Source organism: Microtus oregoni, unplaced genomic scaffold (assembly GCF_018167655.1).
Source record: "Microtus oregoni isolate MIOR12 unplaced genomic scaffold, Mior012 000016F_ref0000370, whole genome shotgun sequence".
NCBI classification, from domain to species: Eukaryota; Metazoa; Chordata; class Mammalia; order Rodentia; family Cricetidae; genus Microtus; species Microtus oregoni.
Genome location: NW_024543075.1, coordinates 37,576,521 through 37,597,823, shown reverse-complemented (window position 1 = coordinate 37,597,823; position 21,303 = coordinate 37,576,521). Strand labels below are relative to the sequence as shown.

At 43.8% G+C, this 21,303-nt stretch overlaps 1 protein-coding gene across 1 annotated transcript in view; it reads left to right on the top strand.

The window, feature by feature from the left end:
• The window catches only part of Syt9 (synaptotagmin 9), a 169,128-nt gene extending 155,609 nt beyond the window's left edge, over positions 1-13,519 (top strand). The window contains exon 7 of the mRNA XM_041667247.1: positions 11,378-13,519. Within this exon, the coding sequence (XP_041523181.1) occupies positions 11,378-11,386 (9 nt within the window). The 3' untranslated portion in view covers positions 11,387-13,519. The remainder of the gene's footprint in view (positions 1-11,377) is intronic.
• Positions 13,520-21,303: the final 7,784 nt, after the last annotated feature.

Sequence of the window (21,303 nt, the reverse complement as noted above, 5' to 3'; positions counted from 1 at the left end):
AACATGAGTATACCACTCAGAGCTCAACCAGGGGCTTCCACGGTTTAGGGATCGCAAACTTAACGGACTCTAAAAGTTCTTTTTCCCTCTGTGTTATTACTCAGCTCACTTAGCAATGCTAGAGGGAAACAAAGCCTAAGAATTCTCAGGAAGATGGTTTCGTTTCTATCCTGCTGGCACCAATTCACAGCCCCTGATGACCTCACATTCCCGAATGGTTTGTGATGTAAGAGTTTTTTTGCTAATTTATTTTCAGTTGTTTTGATCCTGCTGTTTCTTCCCCCAACCTAATCCTCTGCTTCAACATCACCGTAATTTCCAGACCCAGTAGGATGCACGCTGAACAATATTGCAGTAAAACTGGAGAACCAAACTCCCTTTGTTTGGAAACCTTTAATGTTTATGGATTTTTTTTTAATTTAGTGCTATGCTGTGTTCTGACTCCCCCCCACCACCACTAGTTTCTTTTTAAATGTGTTCTGATCAGTCCTGGCTTCATAGACGCAAAGAAGATAACCAAATTTAAGGGTCTCTGTCCTTTCTCTTAGCACATCCCAGGATTGCTTTAGGAGAAACTCATGACCCTATAAGTCCAGGAGGCTTAGTGGAACTTTCTTAAAAAGAAAAAAGAAAAGAAAAACCACACTGCTCCACTGTAATTGGAGCTATGAGGTGCTAATGTAGAGTTTCTAGCTGATGCCTTGACTTCTAAACATTAGAACCCAATACCAGAAAGGCCACTTGAGAGTGGGAGAAAGTGATGAGACCTGATGACATTGTCTAGACCTATGGATCTGGCTGCTCCTGAGTATGTCTCTTATGCGCGAACATGGACCTATGAAGAACAGGAATACACCTTTGCATCTGGCACAGATCCTGGTCAAAATTCCCACCCTCTACAAACAGAGAGGAAACACACACATAGCCGGTTCTTCATCTTAAACTGTGAATGCTTGTGAGTGGTCACTAAATAGAAAAGAGTTGACAGTTGAGCAGACTTAAAACATACACACAATTCCAATAACCTTTTAAGAGACTTTACCATCAAATGAAGAAAAAATCAACCATGTAATGGCTTTAAGCATTAGCATCTAGGAAATCTGTCCCTTAATACTATGGCTTGGCACCACCTTGCCTTCAAAGTATCAGAAAGGATTGTCATAACAAGCCTCACAGGCAGGGGGACTGCCAGGAATACTGTGTTCTGTCTACCTTCAAGATTAAAGGCCTTTCACTCCAGTTCTGTGACCTAGAATTCTACCCCTATGGAGCGCTTTCCTCAGACTTTCCCATGGGCTCTTTCCTGCTGGACTGTACACGCTCAGGTTGGACCCAACTCAAAGGACAAGGGGCTGCATCTGCAGAGGCCTGCTCGCTGGTTTGTGGAAACTCTGCTATATAATCCTGAGCAAAAGAGACTTCATTCTTCCAGCACGGCCTCCACAGCAGCCCATCAGTCTACCGACCTGCAAATCTGCCATGAATACCTTCTTTCATGAGACCAGAACCCTCCCCACCAATCATATCCCAAAGAGCCCACCTCTCAAACTGCATTAACTATGACATTTGAGGGGTCACATTCCTATGGGACCTGGAGAAGACATTTAAACCCTAATACCTGGCTTACCCAGAAGGCTTTCATACAGAGCTGGCCCATAGCATATTGAGAATCCCACAGTCTAGGCAGAGAAGCCCATACTGAAGAACTCTGTCCTTAGCTGCTACAGAAGCCTTGGAATGGGACAGTTCTCATACCTCTGAGACAAATAATACTTTGGACTTCTGGGAACAGAAACCTCAGCTCAAACTGCCTTAAAGAGTGAAGTGGATTTATTGATTCATGCAAATTAAAGATGAGAAGTCTGGTTTTTTTTGTTTTTTTTTTTTTTTTACTACATAAAAGGGGTGTTTTATTTTATTTTTTTTAACTTTTTTTTTATTGAGAAAAAAAACAAATTTCCTCCTCCTCCCAGCCTCCCATTTCCCTCCCCCTCCTCCCACCCTTCTCCCCCTCCCCCCACTCCTCTCCCCCTCCCTCTCCAGCACAAAGAGCAGTCAGATTTCCCTGCCCTGTGGTAAGTCCTAGGTCCTCCCCCCTCCGTGCATTTCTAGGAAGGTGAACATCCAAACTGACTAGGCTCCCACAAAGCCAGCACATTACGTAGGTTCAAAACCCCCTGCCATTGTCCTTGGGTTCTCATCAGCCCTCATTGTTCGCCATGCTCAGAGAGTCCAGTTTTATCCCATGCTTTTTCAGTCACAGTCCAGCTGGCCTTGGTGAGCTCCCAATAGATCAGCTCCACTGTCTCAGTGGGTGGGTGCTCCCCTCGTGGTCCCGACTTCTTTGCTCATGTTCTCCCTCCTTCTGCTCCTCATCGGGACCTTGGGAGCTCAGTCCAGTGCTCCAGTGTGGGTCTCTGTCTCTGTCTCCATCCATCACCAGATGAACGTTCTATGATGATATGCAAGATACTCGTCAGTATTGCTCTAGGATAGGGTCATTTCAGGTTCCCCATCCTCAGCTGCCCAAGGAACTAACTGGGGACCTCGGCTTGGGTATCTGGGAGCCACTCTAGGTACATGGGATGTACTCACTCATAATTGGTTTCTAGCCATAAACAAGGGTCACGGAGTCTACACTTGGTGATCCCAAAGAAGCTAAGTAAGAAGGTGAACCAAAGGAAAAGCATATAGTTGTCCTCTTGGCTATGGGAAGTAGACAAAATTGCCGGGGAGAAAATTGAGATCTTGGGGGTGGGGTGGGATGGGGGTCAGGGGAGATGGGGAGAGAGGGGGGAGAGGGGGAGAATGGGGGGAGCTTGGGGAAGGGGGAGGATTGGGATGAAGGAAGGTTGGATGGGGGAGCACAGAAGCACGGTTCTTAGTTAAGGGAGCCACCTTAGGGTTGGCAAGAGACTTGAACCTAGAGAAGTCTGTTTTAATGTAGAAGTTTACAGTGCCTAGGGCCTCTATTGTGGGGCTCTTGTATTCTCTTGAATCTATTTGCTTCTGTGCAAAACTCCTGCATCACCCAAGCAGCTGTCGGGCCCAGCCCCAGTTAGGAAAATAGGGGAATGCTGCTGAGAACATGATGTGATGAGGGGTGGGTTAGACAGGTACAACATCTGAAACCAGTGATCCATCTTAAAATGGCTAAAAATAGGACAACTGGACACAGTGTGCTTTTTCCTTCAGCACAGCACCACCTGCGTTAGTCAGTGTTTTCTAGAGGAACAGAACCGAGAGAGCAAATACAGATCACAAAGAGGACGTATTAGCTTGCTTTATAAGCACAGTTCAGGTAGTCTAGCAATGGTTGTTTGCATGCTGGAGAGGTTGAGAGTGTGGTACCTACTCCGTCCATGAGGCTGGATGCCTCAGCAATCCCAGCTGGCACTGAAGAAGGCCTGGAGGGTTGCTGGAGGGTTGCTGGTCTTCAGCCCATCTTGGAAGGCCAAGGAAGCTGGATTCCCATGTTAGAGGAGAGCAGGAGCAGTGGAGTTCTTGTGCTCACCAGCAGGGAGTAGAAGTGAGCAGGCCTAGCCAGCCCTGCATTCTCCTCAGACTGCTGTATCACTGGGCAGCCAGCAGAAGGCGCTGTCCACTCTGAGAAGTAGTCCTTCCAGGAAACATCCCCACAAACCCATCCAGAGCTCTTGGCTGATCCCAGATCCCTGTCCTGCCCACACTGCTTCAAATCCTCTAGTACCTGCGCTCAGCCCTGAGCAAGCTGAAGATCAGAGTTCCTTTGTGTCCAGCCACTCTGTGACCCTTGTCTTTCTCCCTGTTACACTTTACATTGGGGCCACGACTAATTGCTTTGTATTGACCCCCACAATCTGCTTTACTTTGGTGCTCTTTTCTGCCCCTGTTAACTGGGTAGATCCAGCTCATCATTTCCACATCTGATTGGCTGCCATTCTCAGGGAACATCTGAAGACCCTCTAGTATGAGCTAAATGGTTTCTGTCTGTGCTTCTTTTCTTAGCTTGCTGACATAGTAGCTGGTGTCATTAATATCATCTGTACATGTGCCATCCCCAGCCCTTCCAGTTGCTGCTTGAGCTGGAGCATGCTATTCATCCTTGTATGACCTGTATCCAGTACAATGCCTGGCAGAGTCCACACTGAGCGCATTCCTGTTGGGTGGAATTTCTCCCATCTATGATATATAAAAGGATTGCTGATATCTTACAGATTCTGTATGCTAACTATCAAATCAGCAAATGTAGTGGTTCCCTTATTATGTAAAGATAAGTGAGCACTGCTGTACAAACTGGCATTCTCTTTTCTCGGGCACTCATTGAGCCCTGCTTTCTCTGTGGCACTTACTTCTCCGAGCCTTGGACCACACATTAAAGATAAGGACAGTCAAGGTTCTGTTTGTCATCTCAGATGAGATTTTTACAGCCTCCAGCATAATGCCTCAGACGGTCCTCAACAGCTTATCACTGTTTAAGAGGTGGACTGGGGCAGGGCAAGTACCTCTTCTAGAACTCTCAGAAGTCCTGATGCTTGGGATCACAGCCGGCTGCCTTGCTATCAGCTTATCTCCGTGATCTTTCAAGACTCCTGTTTGGGTGGCATCCTTTGCTGTGCTGTGACATTCTGTTCAAGTAAGGATCAACCAGTCTTCCTTTGAAATAATCACTTTGAGGATGTAAATGCTGACTTCAAATATTTGTTCAACAGATATCAACTGAATACTTCCAGTGGGTGCTGATGACACATTTGTGGTTGGGAGTAGACAGAAACCCTTGCTCTAATGGAGCTTATATTCTTATTGGAGAAATAGAAAATAAACATTCCAAAGGAACATATTGTGTGGTATGTCAGGGCGCTTTATACAAATAAAGTCAGGATGATTGAAGGTGTGGTGAGCTTGCTTGTACAATAGGTAGACTAACCACACATGCCTCAGTGTCGTGCTGGGGAGGAAATACTGGTGGTAGTCCCGGGGCTACCTTAGCACCTGCTATACATTGTGAAACCGTGAGCTAACTGTTTTAATCTTTAAAATAAAATATTCTCTTTACTTTTTAGATTTCTCAATTTAACAGATTAATATCCATAAACTTCTAATCAATTTCACACTTAACCAAATTCTCATAAACATTTTTATATGAAGAAACAGTATTTTACAGATCTAACAAGCAAAATTCTCCTAAATATTCGGGTACTGTTTAAGCAATTGTAGGCTGAAGCCCCTTGAACTATAATTGCTGAATTAAAATGTAATTTTATCACATGCCTCAAACAGCAAACATAGTATGTATTAAGCAAAGTGGTTTTCAGACATCTAACGCTTATAACACTTAAACCATAAGACCTTGCACCTTTGGGTTAAATTAGCATCAGCTTCTTGAAAGTAACTTAGAAGATGCTCTCCTGGTAATTTATACTTTGTCTATAGGTTTGACTAGTTAAACCAGGCGTGGTAGCACATGCCCAGGACTCCAGAGGCTAAGGCAGAAGAATTACCAAGAGTTTGTGGCTATCCTGAGCTACATAGACACTGTCTGAAATAACACACCCAAAAAATAGAGAAAAATAAGTTATAGTAAATAAGCGCATTAAAGTGATGAATTAAGCAATTTTCTAGTATAGAGAATTGTTAGGGATGTGGCTTACAAAATAAACAAGCTGGGCATCATGGTACAAGGGCATCATGGTACAAGTATGGGCTTACACTTCCAGTACTCGGGAGGCGGAAGGCTCAAGACCAGGAATTCAAGGCTTGCCTCAGCTTTGTGTCAAGTTAGAAGATGCCCTGGTCTATATGAGATCATGTCTCAAAAACCTTAAATAAATACATTTAAAGTCAAACATAAGATAGAATTCGTATCACAAGAAAGGCATTGCTACTGAGTAAATACATTTATACAAAAGCTTCATTATTTCACTATTCACAATTTGCAAGCATTGCACCTGTCTGGTGTTACAAAGTTAACTTTTAATTAATAAGAATAGAATTAGCAATTTAGCTCTGCACTGGGTATGGGAAATACATATGGCCATCTAGACACTTGCATCTCAAACTAAAGAGGTAAGAGGTAAGGCACAGACACAGGGTGGCATGAGTTGCCTCCTGGGGGGATGTTACCAATTCTAGGCATTAATAAGCCAAGTCCCTCTACTAAAAGACAATTGAGATTTTTTATTTTATCTCATAATCCAGTGCATTATGTATATCCTTGAATATCCATCCTGACCCAATTTTTATGATAATCTTTTCCCTTGTGATTCTGTGATCTGGAGAGATGGTGTCATGTGTCCCACACATGCAGAGCACACAGAGCTTTCTGCTGAGAGCGGCTGCTTAGCCTCGCCATCTCATGGTTGCCTTGAGTTCTTTAAGAGATAAATAGGCATGGTTCATCTTTGCGTTCTGGTGTTCAGTAAGTGTGTGATGAATTTGTTAATGGGTAAACGTAATGTTACAAATGAGAGGGACAACTCCATGTGTCTTCCACTTGATCTCAGTAGTCATTTCTGCCTTTCAGTAATTTTCCGCTGTGCTACCTCATTTGAGAAAAATGTGATATTTATCTTTTGAATGGCATTGCTGCTGAAGCCTCATCTCTGTGTGTAGTTAATGAGTTCCCCTCTGTGAACAACATATATGTGTCATACACTCACACGTTACTTTTTACATCCTTGACAGGGGACTTGACTCACTTTCTTGTGACATCTGAACTATTCCAATTCTCTTCCGAATGAGACTCCTTTAAAGATTTATTTATCTTTTTATTATGTGCATATGAGAGAAGGTGCCCGTGGGAACCAGAAGAGGGTATTGGATTCCACTGGACTTACAGTTGTGAGTCACCTGACATGGATGCTCAGGTCCAGACTCTACACACTCTTAACCACTGAGCCATCATCCCTCCAGTCCCCCGAGACCATTTTTATAGAAAGGATCTATGGTGACATAAAGTCTAGTGTGTTTCTCCAGAGTTCTGTGTAGATCCATGAGGGTGTGATGGCACAGTCTGACTCTGCTCTTTCCTACCTTTGTCAAATCCCTTAACCCCACCAGAGGGAAAATGCGACTGTCCATCTGACAAAAAGGATTAAATGAGGCAAGGTATACAAAGACCTTAAGATGGAGCCCAGGTACTTAACAGAGTACTCTTTACCTAAATGGACATTTCCATTTTCTAAGTTGTTACCCCAAGCTCCTGATGGGAAAATAGTCCATTTATACTGCTTTATTTCTTTGGTTGTTTGTTTTCGTTTTATTCCTTTACAGTTCATACACTTACAGAACAAATTTTAGTCTTTTTTACCCCCTATTATCCCATTTCATCCCCTCTCCTCCTCTTAAGACCCTTCTGCCAACGCACCCCCTCCTACTTTCTTGCATGTGATATGTGTGACCCACTAAGTTTAATTAGGTTGCCTGGGCATGGGCAGGAGGTTCTTTACTGAAGCATGGGCAGCTTATCTCTGGCCACACCACTGAAGGAAGCAATTCCCCTTCCCTTGGCCACCAATACCTCGTGAGGCCTCATCAGCCCTCCCTCTTCCATGATGGCATGTTGCCAGCTGTGCAGTTCTTATGCAGGTAGTCCAGCTGCAGAGAGTTTGCAGGTTCTTCAGCCATGCCGTGTCCCTGAGACAGTGCTTCACAACACTGCTCCCCAACCTCTGTCTTGCATTCTTTCCAGCTTTTTCCCATCGTGTTCCCGAATGAAGGGGGTGATGGAGAGATCACATTTAGTACTGAGTCCCCAGGTCACCTCTTCTCTGCACTTTGACTAGTTGTAGTCTCTGTATAAGCCAAGGCCAACTATAAAAGAAGCTCCTCTGATGAGGGCTGAGAGGTGCACCAGGGTATGCAGTAAGTATTTAGAAGTCACTTAGATGCTGTTTCCACCTAGCTAGCACAATAGCAATAGGTCCTACTTTAGGGTGCGTGACTTCCCCATCCATGAGTTACCACACACTGTCTGGTTTCTTTAACACGCTAGCTCCACTAGGGGAAAGCAAGAGGAAAAAAAAAAAGAATGTCATCTTTGAGGAAGGAGGTGCTCACCTGGTTCTAGATGAGAAGGGTACATTAGTGGTTTTTTATAAAGCTGTACTAAACAGTATCCAACAAAATGGAGAGGATTTTGTACTTTTTAGATTAAAAAAAATTAAATACAAGAGTAACAATATTAAGTACATGTAACAGACAATAAGAAGCACTTCCATTTTCGACAGACTTCCTTAGTTCAAAATCCTTATATAGAAACTTCTGTAATCAGAGCCCAGTTTCAAATTCACAAGAAGATACAATCGAATGCTCCACTCAGTTTCTCTGTGTTCTTAATTTGGGGTCAGTTTGAATGCCCTGTCTCACATCAGCTGTCATTTTTGTGATTGAAGTGTCATTGCACATTATGGTTTTCAATGGGACAGTTCTCATCTTTTATTTCAATTCAATTTAATTCCAATCAAGTTCTTATGTCTCCGGACAATTGAATTCATTTAGAAACCTTTCTGGTCAGATAGGATTGTAACCACCACTTCCTGTCATGCTGCTGAATTTTCTGAAGCCTTCCAAACCCATGACATAGCCTAGAAGGCCCTTGGGTTTGCTAGCAGGGAGAGAGATGCTGTGTTCAAGGTGGTAGCACTGGAACCAGCAAGGGCAAGATTGGACACTCGGTGCTTCAACCACCATTTCTGTCTGTATTCTCTTATCCCTATCACACCCCACTAGGTCAGTACTAGTCTGAGCTAGAGAAAACTCTCCCCTAATATCTTTTTATGAAAAGATTAGATGAGAAGCAACTCATTGGATGATATAAGTTAGAAAGATGTTGCAATATATTTACTTTGTTTTGTTTGTTGGGACTATATCAGTCTTTTCTTTCTTTCTTAAAATTATTTATTTACTTATTTTTATTTTATGTGCATGGTGTTTTACCTGCATATATGTCTATGTGAGGGTGTTGATTACCCTGGAACTGGAGTTACAGAGAGTTGCCAGCTGCCATGTGGTTGTCAGGAATTGAGCCCAGGTCCTCTGCAAGAGCAATCGGTGCTCTTGACTGCGGCACCATGTCTTTTTCCCCTCAATGAGAGACAAAAGGGAGTTGTGTGGTAGCATTAGCCATCCATGTCAAACTCAAAATTCTCCTGAGACAACCAAACTACATATTTTCAGACATAACCTGGACATCTGACTTTCCTGGAATGGGTGAAGTTTTCCCTTGTAAGAATATTGTTAGAGATAACTAGCAATTCCTTCAGATATATCCGAATTCCTCTCTCCTGTCAGCCTGTGGGCTTGGTCCCTTGCCACATGTGTTTCAGGACCTAGTGGCAGTATCCAAGGGAGGAAAAACAAAGGACATTAGACCCTGACAGGCTTGGTTGTTGAGCAGGAGGGTTTCATCTGAAGCAGGAGAAACTAGCAGGCCACTCCATAGCACTCCCTGACGCTATGCCAGAGACTGGTAGTCACACACACACACACACACACACACACACACACACACAAAGAAAGACACCACATGAGCACACTGCAGCTACAACATCCAGCTGGAGTTTTGCCATTCCTTGGGTCACTGGCAGACTGCCTCTGCTATTTGTTTCTCTGGATATGGAGAATAGTTTTAAAAGTCTAGGCCTAATGAAATCTGTGAGAGTAACCCTAGAAAAGACTTCTAATAATGGGGACGCAGAGTTTGAACTGGCCATCTTCTATAACCAGGCAAGGCTTCAAGTGCAGGGATTGGGACACCAACCTAGCCAAAACAACCTTTGACCTATAGCTTGTTCTACCTGCAGATGGCTCTGGGACTAGAGCCTAGCAGAATCCTCATCAAAGAGACCAGAGATACTTCATACAGAAGCTGATGAGAACAGATACATAGTCCTGCCCCAAACATTACTATGAACTCAAGAAGTCCAAAGAGGAGGGGAAGGAAAAATTGGAGGAACCAGAAGGGTTGGGGACACCACAAGAATATGGCCCACAGAATCAATTAACCAAACACATAGGGGCTCACAGAGACCAGGGAGCCTGTAGGTGTCTGACCTAGGGCCTCTGCATATATGTGTGGCTGAATGGCTCAGTGTTCTTGTGGGATTCCTGGCAGTGGGAGCTGGGAGGGGGGGGGGGATCTGACTCTTGAGTCTTTTGCTTGCTTGTGGGACTCTTTTCCTCTTCCTGGGTTATCTTGCCCAGCCTTGATGTGGTGGTATGTGGTCTATGGTAGCACATTTGGTTGATGGCCCTGGGAGACCTTATTCTTTTTCAGGGCTTGGGGAGAAGAGGGGATGCAGATCTGGGTAGCGGGAAGGGACTGGGGAAAAATGTCTAGCCCTCTTAACACACTCAAGACAGGGCATAACCGCCCAGTGTAGAGGTGACTCACAAATCTGAACACCACTGTACGGGCTTGTTTATGCGCCCAAGGCAATCTGTTAAGATTTGTTCAAATGACAAATGTCTATTTGCACTTCCCTGCTACCTTCAGAAATGAATACAGCTTTCCTGAGGGATGTGTGTATACAATCATGTACGTACTTCAAAGCCAGATGTGGCTTTCGTCTCCAGCGCCTGGCTTTAATCACTTTACTTACATTGTAGCTTTATTGCAGAACTTCGATTTCTGAAATGCAGTCTATACATTCCAGTTTGAGAACATTCACTGTCCTGTCAGGCTGTGTGTAAAATTTTGTTAGTGTATTCACGGAAGTCACTTTGGTTTCTCTCCTCACTATATGTCTGCCATATTAATACCCTTATTCTATATTTATTGGTGACGCCATGAGTTGAAGTTCAGTTGAATACTAGGTTGAGTGAGCAACACAAGAAAAACTGCTTATCTAAGTCTGAGGTTCTACTAAGAAAGTTCACTTTGCAGGGCTGGGGATGTATCTTAATGATAAAACACTTGTCCAGCACAAGGACCTGGGCTCTGTCCCCAGCAAAACATATATGCATGCACACTCATACATGTACCTTTCACAGATGGGAAACAAGGGTTGAGTGTTATCACTCAAATCCCCTTCATCCAGCTCAGTAATACTTGCTACTGCTCTGCCCCTCGTAATACAGTCCCTTCACCTCAGTTCTGATAATCCTTCCACGGCTCCAATTCCTTCTCCTGCCTCTGCATGAGCCTCTCCCTTCTGGCCAAATGGTCCAAACTCATCTTCAGCCTAAGTGATACTTGAACTTCAGAATTCCCTCAGTTACCTCAAAGGCTTCTTTAGAAGTCTGTGTACACCTCTATGGTTCACTTATCCCTTTATGCGTCCTTTGACATCTGGTCTTTGTGTTCCCGGCATCTGTCACAGTGCCTGGTCTTTGTTTGGGTACACATTAGAAATGTACAAGTGAAAAACCAATCGCTCTTTGTTTCTTCTTCCTACAGAAACGATGACTGTGGATAAGAAGACTGCTGTGCCAAGGACACAGTCGGACAACTATGTAACAAAGATCTTAAGTAACTTTTCCCACCTAGCGACACCCAGATGAGTCCAGTGATGAAATACTCAGCTGTAACCGCAGCAATAACTGGCCTAAGAGGGATCTGGTGAATCTGAATGGTCCATCTGCCTGCTTTAGGAGACCCAAGCTGATGTGCTCTAGGGAAGCAAACCAAGTTGGACTCTAGAAGAAAGCAAGTGACGTAGTGAAAGTCCTGAGTGCCAAGGCTCTTAGTGACTGCTGCGAGGCCTTTGGGTGTATGGGCACGATACTGGTCCTGGTAGCGGTCAATCTAACAGGAAGTCACTTGACTGAATGCCCTGGAAGGACAGGATATTTTAAAAAATATATCCAGGTGCTAAATAGGCAGCAGATTTCAATTCAAACTCTACTACCTGTGAGCTAATGACTGTCTTCAGAGAACAAGTCTACCCCCAAAAGTGCTCCCATTTTCCAAGGAACAGCCCAAGAGAGTACTAGCCAGGCAAGCCTGGAGGAGGTTCCCTGCAAGGCACATGATTCATAGCAAACTCACTGTCCCCTCCCATGCACATGGCACAGTCCCACTTGGCTATGGCCATTCTTCACTGCTAAACCCAGTTCCTGGATTCTAGAACATTATTTGCAGGTAACCAACAGCCACTTTGTTCCCAGCAGAGTAGCATTACTAGAATGAAACATGTCATCCTTCTTAGAGAATCATGCCTGTCAATGGCATATGCATTCTGGAATATTCTTTCCTGAGCATGGGAGTGTGTGTTATGAGGTAAGATTGCTGAGAGATGACACAGGATCCACTAAGAAAAAACACAGCTTTTGGGCTTTCTTGACATGACTGCCTTCTGGGTATTTCTGTATGCAGCAGCCTAGCATCTAAACTTGGGCAGACACAGACAAATGCTCTTTCCAGTTTCAGACACATATCACTTTTTCAGCACTTGGGGAATGGAAATACCTACAAGAATCAAGACCAAGGGCTCTCCCCAGGGTAGCTCCTCCATTGCCCAGCATCTGTCTCGAGCAGTCTACTGCCAGTTCTGCACCTCATCCTCCTTGCTTCTCCCTCCATGAAATGAAACCAAAGGCCTCAGCATACCCCGGATGGACCAGGAGCTGTCACCTAGAGGTCCTCTCTCATTGTGGGTACAAAGCACCTTCCCACACACCTACATCACTGCTCCATGACCGCATCCTCCTTTACTGTCCCCAGGCAGAATCCAGAAGTGGGCTGCAGTTAGCCATCCTGGACGAAGCCTTCTCATCATTTCAACTCACATTTCAGTGTAGGTTGTACTGGATAGATGCAGCATCACATGTTGTTGGAAAGTTCTGGTTGCCATACACACCTCATAGGAGAAATCCTACTGCCAGTGTCAGGTCTTGAAAGGGCGGAGGCCTTTGGTTGTGGAAGGCGGTGTTAATTAGCTCAAGCTTCGTGCATTCCCCAGCCTGCCTGATTCACTTTCATCTCTTTCCATCTTTCATTTACAGGGGTTCAAAGGGAACCCCAGTTCTGCCTATATCTGATAAAATGAGAAAAGACACGTTTTTCTTTCCCCGTGGGTCCTCTCTACCCAATCCCTTCCCATTCAGACATCCTCCGTCATACAAATGTTTAGAACCAAAGCATGAAGGGCAAGTGCCAATGGGATAGTGAACAGAAATAGTGTCACTAGATCCAGGCAGTTGCGCCTAGAAGAGTGGTCCCAAAGAAACTAGAACGACTCCAGCGAAGGGTTATCAGGTAGCCATCCTGTGCAGCTTTGACATGTCCTTGGCAATGGGAGCTCAGGTTGGAGATCCTGAGGCATCCAGTTGTTCCCAGCTCAGGATCACCTTGCCTTGAGCTAGCAGCCCTCAGTACAGTGAATAAACTAACTGGCTCAAAGATAGCTTTGCAGGGGCATTCAGACAAAGAAGACTGCCCACGTGGTGGACAGATGGCTTTGTGTGTGGATAGCTTTACCTAGTAGCCAGTACAGCTGTGGCCAGAAGCTGGCTATCGATTTGAATTCCCTCAGCTCATTTGCAACTCTGCCTCTGTTCTCTTGTGTTTGGTTTGGTTGCCCTTTAGTTTCCTAGTAAATATTCCTTTTGAAAAAAAAAACATAGTTGTTGTCTCATTAAATTGAAGGGGGCGTGAGTTTCTGGATTTTTTTTCAAGGATAGAAGGACACTACAGTATCTTGAAAAAAATGAAAATGGTGGTGGAAAGAGAAACGCCTTGATCAGATCTGAGGAAAATCCTTTGGTGAGATCCGGTGCTGAGCGAGAGAAAGAGACCAGATGTCCTGCCAACAGTCCCCAGCTATTCTCATTACTGCCCTTGCTTCAGGGAAATCTGTCCTGGGGGTGTTACACTAGTGTCTCTTGGGCCAACGAACTGTGTGCACTCGGCAGGGATGTACCAGCGCATGGAGTAGCACTGACAAGAGTCAGGGAGGTGGGTGTTTCTAGAACTCTCTAGGGATCTTAACTCTTCATGGCCACTAGTAACCAATTTTTCATATGCAAAGAAAAAAATCACTTACACTCAAAGAGAACTCACAGACAGAGGTGGAGAATGGCTTCCTATTATAGTTAAACTGTGCAGTGGTGCGTGTTGTAGATATCTATTACTGTATAAGAAATCATGAGAAGATAAAGTGATGTTCTGTGTGTGTGTGTGTGTGTGTGTGATATTGTGTGTGAGTGTGTGTGTGTGTGTATGTGTGATGTTCTGTGTGTATATGTTAGATATAGTTTCTGTTTGTGCCTCAGGCTAGCCTTAAACTCTCAGGTCTCATGCCTCAGCTTTGTGAATGCTGGGAGTAGACACATTCACTATTAGCAGACCTTAGCAGTAAATGGCCATATATTCTGATTCTGTGGGTTGCCTGCGCTTAGGCAATTGTTCTCTCTCTCTCTCTCTCTCTCTCTCTCTCTCTCTCTCTCTCTCGATTGTTCTCTCTCGATCGTTCTCTCTCTCTTTCTCCACACACACACACACACATGTCAGGTGGCAAACAGGGCTGTTGTCTCATCTGAAACTTTGGCTGGGCTGTGTGCCATCTTTAGCTCCTCTACTATCTTAGTCATCCCAGCTGGAGAATGGGCTTTTCTTTCCACGTGTTAAGTTTGGGCTTCCTCAGCATGCGACGCTCTCACAATCCTCAGACTTCTAAAGCAGTCAGAACTAGCATTTTAGGAGGCCCAGGTTCTTCTCAGTAACATCTGACGTCACAGTCACTTCTGCAATATGCAGTGGGTCAGGAACAAGTCATAGGACCAGGAGAATGGTGTGACTCGGTGGTGTCGTTTTGAGAGACGGTAGGGGTAGGAGTGGGGATAGGAAAATTAGAGTCAAAGACCTCCCTAGGTAGCTGACACTGGAGGTAAAACCGAGAGCCTTGACTATGGGAGTCTAATGCTCTGCTGCTAGGCTACATCCCAGCCTAGGTGGCTGCCTTTTAATAAACACATACAGTACTTTGCATGCATAGGCAACGGGTGGAAAGAGAAGAGAAGGGAAAAGGGCTATCCATGGAGAGCTCAATAACATAAGATAAAAGAACTGGTTATAAGTCATTGAACATGACAGATATGAGAAACATGGATGGCAGCTATGATTACTATCACTATTCTAACAGTACAGAAATTAGTCTGAATACCCAATTTTTCCTTCATCTCTGCACCAAACCAAAGGTGAAAAAAAGGTCCTCACCATGCTTGGGATTGTCCCTAGAGATAAAAGTGATGATAGAAATTGTCTGTCCCTCTTTTAAAGACGTCACAAAGAATCAGTGTGACTAACTAAGAGAAGAATTTTACCAAATCTCTTTTGAACTTACAAGTCTTTACTGCCCCCTGAACGAGGCCTTCATATCACCGGTGTTGCCATGGTACCTTCTGCCTGGCTCCTGCAGTTGTCCTGCCCAGTGGAATGGCCTAGTTCCCTACTCATCTCTATTCCTTAGCTTATTCCTAATTCATCTCCCTTGCTAAAACTTTCGTATGAAACTTTCATGAAAGAACTGAAGGGAAGCATAAGAAAGAAAGAAAATAATCACAGAGAAAAAAAATTAACCCACTAGTAGGAAAGTTGCCCTACCAGAGAGAAAACCTGAAGCAGAAACCCAGTAATCGCAAAGTGATGGCATCCTGGTATTCTGGGAGTTGCAGAAGGTAAGCCCGGGTCTTCTAAGGAAACATTAAAGGTGAGCAGTTGCAAAGCAGCTCTGGGCAATGCTATGGGCCAGCCTGGGATTCCTTGATGGCAGATGAAAAGTCACTTGTTTTCCCATGTGACTGGGCAAGCCATTCATTCCTAGGATGGTGGCAGGAACTGCTGCTTCCTTCTCCCACCTAAAAGGCCTGCTTGTTGCTGCCTGTATCCCCTGGACACAGATGTATAACATTCACCTAGCTGTAGGATCCTCTCTGTCCCATCTTTCCCTTTTGGATCCAGGGTTTCTGAGCCTGGGAAGGATTGGACAGTGGTGGCGCGCGCCTTTAATCCTAGAACACGGGAGGCAGAGGCAAGGGATCTCTGTGAGTTCAAGGCCAGCCTGGTCTACAGAGCAAGTTCCAGGATAGCCAGAGCTGTTACACAGAGAAACCCTGTCTCATAAATAAATAAATAAATAAATAAATAAATAAATAAATAAAATAAAACAAAACCCAAGTTAAAAGAGAGCCCCCAGGGATCTAGTCCTGCATTACAGTCATCTCAACTCTGTTTTGGTGCCATTAAGGTCTCCAGTTCTTCCTCGCTGGCCAGTGTCAAACTTTCATATTAGACAGCGACTCCGGGCACCTCCATCTGGTGGGAAAGAGATGCACAGGCCAAAGAGGGCTGGCCCATTTCTGCCCTCCTGTTTCATAGTTAAAACCTCCAAAAAACACTGTATAAGACTGATTACCCTGACAACTGGATGAACTTTGAAGACAATGCAGGAAATACTTTTATCAATATGAAATGTATTGATGGTACATCTTAGAGTCTGCAAAGGTATTGCTTGTATACATTTTCTTTATTAGTTGAGAATTCAACTTGTGATTCCCCACAAAGTCACTTCTTTTTGCATCATTGCTAAGCTTATTGTAGTTCTTATTCCAATGATTATCCATTGATTTCAACCTACTTCCAAGTCGGCATTTGACATGAAGAATATTGGCAGATTTTTCTGTTAAGCAATCACTATTTTTAAGACTTACTTTTATTTGTGTGTGTGTGTGTGTGTGTGTGTGTAAACATACGTGTATATGCAGCATCTATACAGACAGATGCCTGTGGAGACAAGAAAAGGACATAAGATCCCCTGGAGCTGGAGTTACAGGCAGCTGTTAGTCAATGTGGGTGCTGGGAACTGAACCCAAATCCTCTAGAACAGCAAATGCTCTTACCCTTAACTGCTGAGCCATCTCTCCATCCGGGAAAACATCATCATTAAGACCCTGACTCCCTTACAATTTAGATAAAATGTTTTTTTCATGAGGACAGCATCCGAGCATTTTTCTAGATTTAAATTAATCAAAAACAAACAAAAACAATTCACTTGTCAAGCAAAGTTGTGGGGTTTTTTTGTTATCGTTGTCTGTTTGTGTTTTTTGTTTTTTCAAGTCAGGGTTTCTCTGGGTAACCGCCCTGGCTGTCTTAAACTAGCTCTTATAGACCAGACTGGCCTCAAACTCACAAAGATCCACCTGTCTCTGCCTCCCAATTGTTGAGATTAAAGGCGTGTACCACCACTGCCCAGATCAAACATAAAGTTTTAATGCAAAGAAAATAATAAAAGAATATCTTCAAATACATGGAGATACTTATGAGGATTTCAGAGATAAGCTTCTAAATTATATGAATAAATAAATCTTCCAGAAGCAAGCTGCAAAAGGTAATGATTTTCAAAATACATATCTTCTCCTCAAAGGAATTTATATTTAAAATAAACTTTTTAAACCATCCTTTTCTTAAAAACAAACGAGAAAGTACAACTAACATAAGAACTTGATAAAAAAGAAGCATTGCTATGTGTGTGTGTGTGTGTGTGTGTGTGTGAGAGAGAGAGAGAGAGAGAGAGAGAGAGAGAGAGAGAGAGCTGCACTTGCCCATAGCTATGGAAGCCAGAGGTTGCCATCAGTATCCTCCACAATTCTTCTCTATCCTGTTTATTGAAGCAGAATCTCACACTTACACCCAGCGCTTGCTGATTCAACTAGTCTAGCAAGCCATTATTGCTCAGGTTATCCCTGCTTCTGCCTTCTGTGCCCCGGGACTACAGGCTGGTTTACATGTGGGTGCTGTGAATCTGAACTATGGTCTTCAAGCTCATCCACCCAGTACTTTACCTACTGAGTCATCTCCCCAGCCCCAGACTGCATGAGAGAGGGGGGGGGGGAAGAAAGAGAAAGAAAGAAAGAAAGAAAGAAAGAAAGAAAGAAAGAAAGAAAGAAAGAATTAAAGACACTACCCTGACACTGTAGGTTATTTTCACAACTCAGGACTCAGGCTGGGTCTCTGCAAGTTCATGGGCATTTTTAGGCAAGCAACAATACCTGAAGAGTGGCCCAATATTGTAGTCCATGCCTACAAGATGAAAAAAAAAGTGAATACAAAATGTTCCATTGAAAAGGAGAACCAGGCACCCTGTGCCAAGCCTGATGAAGAAGAGGTGATTTGGCCAGCCCTTAACATGGAAGAAAAGGGGCTGGAGAAATGGCTCAGTCTGTAAAGCTCAAAACTGGGTGAACCTGAGTACATAAGTTCAAATCTCCAGCACCCATGTGAAAAGCTGGGCACCATGACACACACCTCAAATCCTAGCACTTGGACGGTTGAAACAGGAGGATGCCTCATATTTTCTTGGCAGCCAGTCTAGCTGAATCTAGCTGAGCTGGCAACCCCCAATCTCAACAAAAGACCCCATCTCAAAAAATAAGGTAGAACTGGCAAGATGGTTCAGTAAAATACAACTGAAATACAACAGTAAAAATACAACTGTGTAAGCCTATGTCTGGAGTTCAACCCCCAGAGCCCACAAACAGCCAGATGTGCACATCTCTAATCCCAGAATTCCAATGAGGAGATGGAAGTGAGAAACACCTGGAGACTTCTGAGCAAACTACCCTGGATTATGAGCCGCAGCGGCAGAAATGAGAGATGCTGCTTTGAAACAAGGGGGAGGGAGAGAACCAACTCCTAAAAGTTATCTTTGATCTCTGCACTCATTTGTGGATATTCACATACATACATGAGAACATATACACACATACACCACAGATAAAAAGAGAGAAAATGAAAGAAAAGTTGCAATATGCTATCTTCTGAATTACAACTCCAGAGGTTAAAAGTATTTCAAATGAAAGTAAATGCATAAAGATACAAGTTTTATCATGTTCTCTGCAAAATTGAGTGTCGTATTATCTTAAATAACACTACTGATTTTTAAAAGAATTTTATTTGCTGTCATGAAATTAGCATGAAGTCTTCTAGTTTTCAACATTGGAAATTTATGTTGAGGAGTCGGTGACATGCGTTGTGGTACACCTGGTCCTGGGGAACTGGCAAGAAGAGGCTACATACCTGATGTGCTGTGATGGACCTCTGGGTCTTCACTATTAGTGCCCACTGTCCTTCACTGTGACCGCCTGGATGGGTGAGAATGCCCTTGCTGTAGGATTCTATTGAGAAGCTTAGACAAACCTGCTGGGGTTCCTGCACTGAGGTAACACCATCTTGGCAGCAATGGCAAGGGCATTGTTGTTTCCTGAAACTACTAAAAGGTTTTTCCTACTCCTACCCTGACTGTGGGAGCAGGGGAGAAAAAAATCAAAGGAGAATTGTCACTAAGTAAGATGAGAACAAGAATAACTCCTGTGAGGGGTGTACTTGTGTGTGTGTTGCTCACTCATACATGAACACATTCAGAACAGTCAGGAACATTACCTAAAACTCAAATGCAGTGTCCCTATTTTTTTTTTTTGCTATGTTTAAAGTTTGCTATCTTGAAGAGTGTGTGCATTTGTGCTTGTGAGAAAGCGGTGGGGGAGAGTGTGTGTCTGTGTCTGTGTCTGTTTGGCTCGGGAATCAAGCCTACTAGACAAATACTCTACCACTAAGCCCAATCCTTGCTATGGGATGTCTTTTACTACACTGTGAATAAGTGTTGCTCTCTTTAGTTGATAAATAAAGCTTCTTAGACCTATGGCAAGGCAGGATAGAGCCAGGTGGGAAATCCAAACAGAGATATAGGAAAAGAAGAGTGGAGTCTGGGAGACGCCATCAAGCTGCCCAAGGAATAACAGGCCAAGAGACCAGTAACACCACACCCACATGACAATACTTAGATTAATAGAAATAGGTTAATTTTAATGTAAGAGCTAACTAGTTATAAGCCTGAGCCATCTGCCAAACATTTGTAATTAATATTATTTATTTGGAAATGACTGTGAGATGGGGAGGAACAGAGAAAAATCTCCAATTAAAAATTTTCTGTCATTAATCCCAGCACTCGGGAGGCAGAGGCAGGCGGATCTCTGTGAGTTCGAAACCAGCCTGGTCTACAAGAGCTAGTTCCAGGACAGGCTCCAAAACCACAGAGAAACCCTGTCTCGAAAAACCAAAAAAAAAAAAAAAAAAAAAAATTTCTGTCATTAAATTTTACTATCTCAAATTTTTAGGAAAAATAAAGATATAATTTCAAAAATATACAGTGAGGCTAGGCCTTTAATCCCAACACTCAGGAGGCAGAGGCAAGAGAATCTCTGTGAGTTCGAGGCCAGCCTCTTCAATACATAAAGTTCCAGGACATCCAAGGCTATGTAGAGAAACCCTGTCTCAAATGCACACGCACACACACACACACACACACACACACACACACACACTAAAAGGAAATTAGGGACATATCTGTGCCTTTAAAGAGTCCTATAAAGTCAGTAAATGTAGTCAATTGTTCAAATGCTTATTATAGCTTATAGATTAAATATTGTCATTTCCTGGGTTGTCTGTTATGTCAATCTTTCCAGCCCATGTGGAAACAACTGTCGGCTTTTGCCTTCATAAAGGACCATTCCTACATATAAAACTTCTGTATGACCCTGGGAGGGGGATCTCTTCTGGCTTGGCCGAGATGAGATGGGCAGTTCAGGACAACAGCATGGCCTTCAGGTTGTCTGTTTTGAGAGGAGAGAAGTTCTGAAAAAGGAAGGTGTTTATATAAATGAGGAAAGATTATTTGCCAGCTTTCATTTTATGACCTTTGTTGATTCCACAGGACAAAGTGAAATCACCAGTTTTGGGGACATAGCTTTCAGGCTTGAGGCTCTAATCACCCGGGATTAAGGGGGTGCAGGGAGATTGAGCTCCCATCCACGACTTGAGACTGACTATTCCAGTATATAAACTTAATGTTTGGGGTTCTAGCCATAAAATCCTTACCCAGTTTCTGGTGGGTAGACACCGTGGGTTGGCACTGATTAATTCCAAGGAAATGGAGAACAAAACAACAACACTTCAAAGCAACTATCTCCAAGCAGAATGTGAGCTGTAGCCCTGCTCCGTGGAGAGCTGGGGACTCAACCCCAAAGCTCCAGACCTCACTGTCCTGAATGTTCTTTTTCATCAGGAATCCCGCTCAGACTCCTGTCAATCCCAGTGCAACCAGAACACAGAGATGTAAGGGGAAAACAAAAGTCAAGGACACATACAAACAGTAGCTGTGCTTGTGCTTGGTTGTTCTTCTGAGCTTACAAAGACCTTCAGTTATTCCCAAGGGACTGAACAACAGAAGCATGTCCCTGGGAACCCCTTGTCTAGACCTTCCTTTCTTGGCCCAGCTTTTTACTATTCTTTTCATCGTGGTGCTGAGCTTCTTAGTGTGCTTGCCACTG